The 9,802-nt window shown below is 42.2% G+C and overlaps 1 protein-coding gene across 2 annotated transcripts in view; it reads left to right on the top strand.

Moving 5' to 3' along the window:
- The first annotated feature begins 7,446 nt into the window (after window positions 1-7,446).
- The window catches only part of TMEM236 (transmembrane protein 236), a 35,731-nt gene continuing 33,375 nt past the window's right edge, over window positions 7,447-9,802 (top strand). The window contains exon 1 of one of the 2 annotated variants that reach the window (XM_070500988.1): window positions 7,447-7,818. In XM_070500988.1, coding sequence (XP_070357089.1) covers window positions 7,562-7,818 — 257 coding nt within the window. In that variant the 5' untranslated portion in view covers window positions 7,447-7,561. The remainder of the gene's footprint in view (window positions 7,819-9,802) is intronic. The other variant, XM_014846033.3, reaches the window with a different exon arrangement.

Here is a 9,802-nt window from a genome sequence, read left to right as displayed (position 1 = left end):
AGTATTGCATTTCTCTAGCTAGACTAGTTCTTGAGCTAGAGAATGAGCCTGATTTTGTTCAGGAGAATTTACTTGAGGTTCTAGGTTGACCGTGTCTCTCCTTTTTGTTCCCATAATGGGCACACATCTGTCATTGCTCTTCTATTGAAATTACTCCTGGATATGTCTGTCTCTTCAACCAGACGGTAAGCCTGTGAGGGCAGCGTGATGCCTTGATCGTCTTTGTACCCCAGCATTAGCACAGTAGCCAGCATGGAGAGTCCACCCAGTGCATTTGTAAATTCATTCAGTCACTCAGTCATTCAACAAATATTTATTGAGCTGTCCCTGTGTGGAAAGGACTAGTGTAGTATGAGTATATAACAGAGATCAAAACTGGTAAAAATTCCTGCCCTAAAGAAACTTGCCTTCTAGTTGGGGGAGCAGACAGTTAATATAATAAATAAGTCAAATAAACAGTATGTCATTGTTAAGTAATAAGAAGAAAAATAAAGCAAGGAGAAGAATAGAAGGATGAAAAGGGGGGATGTGTTGAAATCTGGATAAGCAGTCTCACTGAGAAAGTGTCGTCTATGTAAAGACCTAAAGAAAGTGAGGCCGTTGGCTTTTTGGATGGATCTCGGGGACGGAGCAGCAATGGCCAACACCAGGGTGAATCCTTCATGCCTGAAGTGTTTGAAGAATATTGAGGAGGACAAATATCCACTTAAAAAATATCCATTTAGCTTACATTCACGTGCTCTGCTTCGGTGGCCCACGGTTTCCCTGGTTCGCATCCTGGGTGGGAACATGGCACCACTCATCAAGCCATGCTGAGGTGGCATCCCACATGCCACAACTAGAAAGACATACAACTAGAATATACAACTATGTACTGGGGGGCTTTGGGGAGAAGAAGAAAAAATAAAAATAAAAAAGACGATTGGCAACAGATGTTAGCTCTGAACCAATCTTAAAAAAAAAAATCCTCTTAAAAACTGTGATTAAAGCAAAACAGTAAACTTGCGCCACCCAGTGGAGCTAGGGAGCACTGCATGCAGGCAAACGGGAAATTATATCTACGTTAACCAAAATAACTGGATATTTGTCATTTTTGTGTACTTTGTGAGGATATGGGCATGTCTATTAGCATTGTTTTCAAGCTATTTTATCTTAAGTGAGGAAAAATTAGAGAGCTTCAAACTTACAAATCCTCAACAGTGAAGATTTGGGAAATTTAGGTTGAAAAATTCATGTGAACTTTGGGATGAATTAATTAACTAATTAACTAGGGCTACATCTACATTTACATAGATTTTATTTCTTTGCTTAAGTTTGTTACTTTGGAATACTGAAAGGCCAACTAGATTATTTTGGTCCCTTGAAAAATAAAATCTGAGAATTGTGTAAAGAATGAAATGACTTCCTGCTGTATTATTCTATTTCTAAATCTTAGCTCTCACTTATACACACAAATTCTGTGATGGTTACATAGTGGTGTGGGAGGTCTTAATTAATCTTTTTTTCTTTTGTTTTTTTTGAGATCTGGGCAATCATAATAAAAAAGCATATTACAAGAAGGCATCATTATTTTAAAAAAGTAAGGACATTCTGTATATTTTATTAGTTTCAAGAATAGAGCCACTAGGTAAATACTGGATATTAAAAGGGTTACAAAAGTGAATATGCTATCTTCTTTGCTCTTGCGAAGTTACTTATTTAATAGCCAGAGAGATGAAATTATACTTCTTCCTGTAATAGAAATACTTAGTGTAGTCTGGACTGTAATAGCATAACACTGGTACAGGGGCACATGGCAGATGGCAACATAATCTTACTAAATTCACTTCGAGTGATTTATTTGGTGACACCTGCTTATGAGGATCAGTAGTGTATTTTGGAAATACTCTTTGGAAATTGTAAATAATCAGTAAATCAGGGACACGCTTTCCCCCTCCCCTAGGCTCTCCGTAGATCCAGCTTGATCCCGAAAGCAGTTTCACCAGCACCAGCTCCTGCCTTTTTGCACATCAACATGACAGGATCACAGGAAACGAAGCACGGATATGCCAGAACATTCCTGGCAGTTTGTACATTTTGTTTCACAGACCCTACACTGAAAACAATGAACAAACCTTGAGATTATGAATGATCTTACTAACAATTTAAGAGACTTTCAGTTTTTGACTTCCTGCCTGCAGGAAGGAAATGACAGTTGGAAGTGCGGAGAACAGGTGTTACCCTGGACAGCATGATATCTTCTGCTTACTAAAATAAAAAACACTGCATCAACACTCCTCCGTGGAAGTGAGTTCTAACCACAAGACTCAGTCTTTCCACCACAGACCCAACTTCAGAAAACCAAATCTGTTTCCTACCAGGAAGTTGTTAAACCCAGCAGTAAAGAGCAGACTCAGGGGCAGAGTTCTTCGAATCAGTCTTGGATGAATCCAAGAAAAGAGTTTAGGTGGTTTGAAAATGTCCCCCTCTGTGTCCTTCCAGTTACTGGCAGTGCAATTGCACCTCAGACTCGTCAGGGGACTTGGAAGGGAAAGGAGCAGGATTGGCGTTAACTGGCCCCAGCTGAAGGGAGGTGATTTTAAACCCTCTGTCATCTCCCTTTGTCTTCGTCTCCAAGTCAGGGGTCTGGCATTATCTCCTCCCAGGAGCATAATGTTGGCATCATGGCATAATGGCATTCTTTTTCTTTGCCAAGCTGGCTAGTTGCTTTATCCCTCATGAAAGAACCTCGCCTGCTTCCCAGTCTGTTATGGAAAATTTAGACAAATGACACTTTAGAAGGGCTGAGGACTGAAATAATTGAAGGCTATGCCTTGGGCCAAATACCAGACAATCCTCTCCAACCTTCTTCCTTAAGGGTTCGAATCCATTACGGATTATATGTTTTTGAGGGCTCATGGGTTAGAAAAAGTTGGGAAAGATATTGTGACGCTGGGACCTATAAAGTCTTTTTGAATGCTTGCAAAGGGCCATAGTCTTTTCCTAACAAGCATCCTGAGATTAGGAAACTCTGTGACCCCAAGAGGTTTTGTCTTTTCTCTCTTACTTAGAGCCTCTAAGGAGCCAGGGCTGTGGAGGAAGGGGACCCGGTGGCTATAATGGCGACTGAGCAAGGAAATCGAAGCTCGTGGGCTGAGTGAACTGATTATTTTGGGAAAGGTAGTACATGATTTCTCCTTCTGAAAGGTCGGTGTGAGGGAACACATAACCTTGGAATGAAAGACGAGTTAGCCATTATCAAAGCCTTGTGCATTTCCCCTGCTGCCCACCACTTCTCTTATGCCTCCTCCGCTCCCTCATTTCTTCCACAAATATGTGTGAAGGGCCTATTATGTGCTGGGCACTGTGCTGAGAAAGGATGAGACAAAGATGAAAGCAGATGTTCTCTGCCTTCAAGGAGCTTAGGTTTTGTAGGGGACCCAGTGTGCAAACCACGTAGGGACAGAAGTGCTGCAGTAAAGGTGTTCAACAGGGGTTTTGACACAAAGGAGAAAATGCCCACTTCTGCTTGGAGAAGGAGAGTAAGGAAGGGTTTCGTGGAGGAGAAAACCCTTAATCTGGGTGCAGAAAGATGAAGGCTGCACTTTTTCCTATCCTCCTGTGAGATCAGGAGAATGTGATGAAATGCAACCCCAAATGCCCAGTCAAGACACAGCTACCCAAGGCTTTCCCCTGTCTCTGCTCGCCTACTGGCTATTTCACTGCTGTTTGGTACTACCATTAAAGGGTAAGTGGAATTATTTTGCTTCTGCTGAGAAAAGAGGGAAAACAAATTGGTGGAAGAAAGATTAAAAAAATAGAGCACAAACTTTTTTTTTTTTTAAAGATTTTATTTTTCCTTTTACTCCCCAAAGCCCCCCTGTACATAGTTGTGTATTTTTAGTTGTGGGTCCCTCTAGTTGTGGCATGTGGGATGCCGCCTCAGCATGGCCTAGATGAGTGGCGCCATGTCCACATCCAGGATTCAAACTGGCAAAACCCTGGGCCACCGAAGCAGAGAGCACGAACTTAACCACTCGGCCATGGGGCCGGCCCCCAGACAGACTTTTTATTAAGCTAGAATTGCTTTGTTTAGTTGACTTTTGTTAGTCTAAAATTATTTTCTAACTTTCTTTTTTTTTTTTGAGGAAGGTTAGCCCTGAGCTAACATCTGTGCTCATCTTCCTTTAGTTTCTATGTGGGACGCCTGCCACAGCATGGCTTGACAAGCAGTGCGTAGGTCCACACCCGGGATCCAAACCGGAGAACGCTGGGCTGCCGAAGTGGAACATGTGAACTTAGCCACTGCACCAACAGGCTGACCCCAATTATTTTCTAACTTATATGCTTGTGAACTATTACAGGCTTACAATATGCTTGTAAATACTAATCAACAAAAAATGAAAATCCCCTCCCTTGCACCTCACCCATTCCCCGGGAACAGTACTGTTAATAGTTTGATGAGTATATTTCTGGATTTTTAATTTGCATTTAAATCTACACCTGCAATATTTTAAATCGAAAATGAAACTGTGCCATCCATATTGTTGTACACAGCATCTGCAACTGGCTTCTCTCTCCCACCCCCTCCTCAACTCACTACGACATGAACATTGTTAGAACTGTTTTTCAAAGAAAATGTCATTATGTGATACAGAGAAGATTACTGTAGCAATATACGGATACTGCTTTGAGTCAATAGAAAAATGAATACAGGCCAAAAGGAACCTCCTCCGAGAAGTCTTCTCTGATCAACTCTCCTGTGATTCTTTTCAATCCTCTCCTTGAAATCATCCAGAGGTTTTACATATTGTTTCTGTATAATATTTGGCCCCTGCTCATAAACATATTCCTTGGTCTTATACTCAAACCCTTTTGGTTGCAAAGAACAAAGACCCCGTTTTGTAAGAGTACACGTGAACTGGAAAGTTCGACAACCGAGGGACTGGTCTTTCTTGGTGTGCTTGCATCTCCCTTTGGTCTGTTCCAGTCTTCTCACTCTCTGGGTTGGCCTCCTCACTCTACTGACACTTCTGTTCCTCCACCATTTGGCTTCCATTCATTCATTCATTCATCCAGCAAATCTGGGTGTTAACAACATGCCAGGGGTGGTTCTAGCACATACAGTTTGGGTTGCTCTCATCTTGACTCAAAATCATAGCCTCTTTTAACTGCACTTATCAAATTCTCCCCATGTTTCTTAGTTCAAGTTCCTAACGGTGAGAAAGTGATTGCCTCAGGTTATGCCAAGACATACCTAGGTGGCTGGACATTCCGTGGCCCAGCGCCTTTTCTTCCAGACAGATGTGGCTGGAGAAGGGGGCTGGGGGACTGTGGGCAGAATGGCCCTTCACAGCCCTAACCTGTCCACCTCCTTCCAGGAACGTTCTTGGGTCTCACCTGTGCGTTTGTGTCATCTCCCCAACCAGGGTGGAAGTCAGTAAGAACTGTGTCCCTACTATGATCTGCACACTGTAGGTGTTCAGTGAACAATGTTGACACTATTCATCTTTCCTTCACAAGGAGCTGGGCTTGCTGTGGGCAGAGGGCGAGAATCACAACCTCCCTCCTGCTCAGAGAAAGCACAGCTAGTTATCACACATTCCAGAACCGCAGGGCACATCACGTGAATGACAGTGCTCTCAGTGTTGTCTTTGCAGGTAAAGGTGAAGAGAGATTCGGAACCAGAGGAAAACTATAGGTGAGAAATATGAAGCGAGTGTCAGTTTTAAATTCCCATATGTAGAAATAAAAATCGAGCATTTAACAGGGAATTATTGACATGGGCAAGAGACGCTTTCCCGGGAGCCAGGCTATTTTTATTCAACAACTGTCTTTAAATGCTCAGGTCACAATTCCTATTAATACACAAAATTCATAGAAGAAATGATAATACAACATAGTGCTGATGACTCAAGACAGAGGGTTAGGAGGTAAGAATATAATTTGTATCTTTTAAATAGAAATTTTTGTCAGGGAAAATTGACAAAAATTGACTAGTTATCCCGCGGTGGGAGGACAGGAGGCGTGAATCCTCAGAGGCACAGCGAGAATCATGGGTGCGTCTGAGAGCCAGGCAGCCACAGGGCCCCTTCTGCAAAGGGCTTTGGGAGAGAGGAGCCTAGAGAGAGATGGGCTTGCATCCGTCTGCAGCGGGCACGGGGGCAGCCGTCTAAAGAAGCAAGCGTGTCGCAGGGATGAGACTCAGTGTCTGTTGATCAGTGCTCTCCTCATCACTCCCGCTCCCCTTGTTGTAGCCAAGGCTCTCACCTCCTGCTCAGGCTCCTCTGTGGCTCCCAGCTGGCCTCCCTGCCTCCAGGTTAACGCTACTGTCCTTCCTCCACGGCAGCACTCACTCTTCTTTCAAATGGCCGAGTGACTCCTCTGTTCAAAAAATGTTGCTTTCTCATTGCCCGCCCCCACTCCTTCACGGGGCATTTATGTTCCGACTCCAGTTGATTTTTCCAACATCACCTTCCCCTCTTTCCTGCCGTGCCACACCATGGTCTCCTAAACCATTCCAGCTTCCTTGTTGCTCTTTTCTGCCTTAACTGTCACTGACACCCCAACCTCGCATCTGTCCTCATCGTCCTTTCCCTCCCCATCCCCCAACCCAAAGAGGAAGCTCTCTCTGTTACCATAGCACTTAGGTTATGCTTCTGACCTCAGTTATTGTGGTGGTTGTTGTTCATAGTTTTGTTTCCTCCGTTCACTGTGAGCATTTTCAGGCAAGAACCTTCTGTCGCTCATTCATCTTCACACCCCATCACCTAGCAAAGTGCTCATCGCAGGTGCTTAAAAAGTGGTTTTCAAAGAAGGATATCCATGGAGACAATTGTCTTTTAAATATTTGATATGCTTTTCGACTAGATATAGATAGCTCCTAATGTGTTAATCTTGATAACAGGTTTCTAATATCACCGTGTTAGTCTCCTGAACAGTAAAATAAAAATAACATTAATCTGAGTTACATAGCAATCAATGTGCAAGAACAAATAAATATTTCAAGTACCAGGAAGAAGTCTGGTTAGGAAGTTGGCAAAGTGAATCCAAACCCCTTTTCAAGCACTTTGAAGAAAAATGAGAGGTAGTTCTCTAAGATGAAGACTCAGGGTTTGGATCTCTCTCTTCTCCTGAATTTGCTTAGAAATAAAAAGAGGGGAGTGGATTACATCTGTTCCTCCTCTTTCAACTGTAAAACTTTGTTATGCTAACGGTTCTGTTTAACAAGTGTTAAATATTACATAATTTTTTTTTTTTGTGCTCAACTTAGCAATAAAAGCTACATTAAAAGACCTGCTTTTACCAGTGCTCCAAAGTGTATCCCGAAGTTCGTTTGATTTTAATTACGGATGTGCAAACACATTAAGTGATCACTTCCACAACTGCTCTGTCTCTTTAAGAGGCCTCGGTTGTTAAGTTGGAAGATCACTGAACCATAGGAGGGTCAATAAAAGAATAAAAAGTCACTGCTTAGTGATTCGAGTACAAGGAACTTGATCCTAGGTCAGTATCTGGGTCCATATGCTGCTCGCCATCCGAGGGGGAGCGTTTGATCCTCAGCAGCTCGTCCTTCCTCGGGATGGCTTCTGGAAAACTAGTCAAGCTCCTGGTGTTTGAGCTCCTAGAGTTTGCTGCTTTCTCCGTTCCCACGCTCGTGGTTATGGAACAGTTTGCCACTGCCTATCAAAGGACCTCGAACATAGCTTGGAGAACTCATTATTGGCTGATCGTTTCCTGTTCGATTGCCTACGTGGCTTTAGTCACTCTATTGGTTTGGATTCCTGTCAAAGTTCTCCTATACAAGAAGCATCATCTTTACCAAAAAATTAAAGGATGGTAAGTAAAAGAATTCTTTAGCAGGGAATCCCTGTGATGCTTTCAGAGATACTTTCTCATGTACTATGTGGAAGGATATTAGAACAGTGCAAATGTACGTAACGCGAGATTATTGAGAAGTAATCAACACCATTTCTATAGATGTATTGATATCATGGTATCTTCTATATTTTTATGGCGTCATTTTTACTACTGATTATAACAAATTACATGTGTTCATTAGGTTGGAGTTAGCATGAGTCTGTCATACCCTGAGTAGCAAATGTTGGACCGAATTCCTCCATGCACAAAACTGCCTAAGGTTATCACAGTTAATTTACAGAATTGTAATTGCAAGATTATAGTATAGAATTTTACTTTTGTGCAAAACTGAAAATGCTGTTCTTCAATGTTTGCACTGTATTGTTTCTCAGGTCAAGTGTATCCTTTGACCATCATCCAACCGAGATTTTTAAGCAACTGATTCCTTTATTTAGATTTTAAAAAATAATACTTTACTGTGTTGGTAAAAACATAGTAAAACTTTACTATGTGGGTTACTATGTTGGTTCTGTTACCCTGATATGGTGTGGAAATACTTCAATAATAACAGAGAAATATTTTAAATAAGATTTAATGTTGATTTGGCTAACAGTTTACCTAGTGACTGTGTTGATCCATGTAAAGGCACTGAGAACGAATAATCCCAGATGCTAATTTATTTTGGTCTGATTCTTACACATCTGGGATTTCTTTGTTTTCTTTGATGCGTTAAATTTTCTTTTACACTGGGCTTTCATTTTAAAGTCGAACAACCCAGAGCACATTCGAAAAGGAAGGAGCTGGGAATTTTAACACAAGCGAGGACAGAAATGTAAAAAAATAGATGTAGCTAGAAATACTGTTGGGAGGGTGCAGTAGGGGAGAGCTGAAGTGTGGCGTTCAGGAAGCACTCTGTAGGTACTGGTACGGGATGTGGCCCCGTGAACCTTACCAGGGAACTGTTAGTTTCCCACAGTCAGAGCTCTTGAGGGGTTTTGGGAAATAACCCATTTGGTTGGCACTACGTTTTGTGAGGTTTTGGGGTTTTCTAAACCTTGACCCAAAGCCTCAGGATCACCAAAGGGGTGGTTTTGGAGCTGAGCTGGGTGCTCCACCCCTCATACTGCCTGGGCGTTGCTTTGACTGTCCAAGACTCCTGACCGGGCTGGGACGTTTTGAGGGAACGGTGAGAGGTCCAAATGACCACAGGCATAAACCGATGGGAAGCTGGCCCATGCCAACCCAGGAAGGCACTCTTTGATTTGTTTTAATGTTGGCTCAAATCCCTAGGACCCTAGGTTCTGAATATCATTCAGGCAGCAAACCTTTGCATGCCACTTATTATTATTATTAATATTTATTGTTATTAAGCTATAATTGCTTCTTTGCTGATCACTTATTATGTGCTCTGAGATTTATGTATGAATTTCATTTCATTCTATACCATCTTGTGAAGTAGGTATTTTCATGAATTTATCATTAGTTCTAAGAGGAAACTGATGATTACAGGGGCTAAGCAACTTTCCCAGTCAGTTAACTAATGAAAGTCTGGAAGGGCCAGACTTTGGACCTGTGTCCATCTGACTCCATAATTGGTACTTTCCACCACTACCCTAAACTGCCTCTTTGAAGGATGAGGTCCCCATCTCCTGGGGTAATCAAGAATAAGGAAGAGAGCAGTCTTTCATTTCTACTCCCCAGGGCACATGTTTCCTTTTGTACATCTGGTCCAGGTACTTCCCTTGTCCTAAGGTATCTTGGGCTGTCACACCAATATATCTTTTAGGCATTTCTTTTGGGAAATACCCTTTGGGTCTTTCATTTCTGTTTGGGGTGTGGCTGGCCACAGTGTTCTAAATGGTTTTAGATATAGGACAGGTTATCAGTAATTTCAGTGAAACTAAAACTATTTCTTCATGGCCTCATTCATGAGCACTATCATATCGTTATCTTACTGGTATAG

Source organism: Equus asinus, chromosome 29 (assembly GCF_041296235.1).
Source record: "Equus asinus isolate D_3611 breed Donkey chromosome 29, EquAss-T2T_v2, whole genome shotgun sequence".
Taxonomy (NCBI): domain Eukaryota; kingdom Metazoa; phylum Chordata; class Mammalia; order Perissodactyla; family Equidae; genus Equus; species Equus asinus.
The sequence above is the reverse complement of the archived record's forward strand: the minus strand, read 5'-3'. Positions and strand labels throughout refer to the sequence as shown.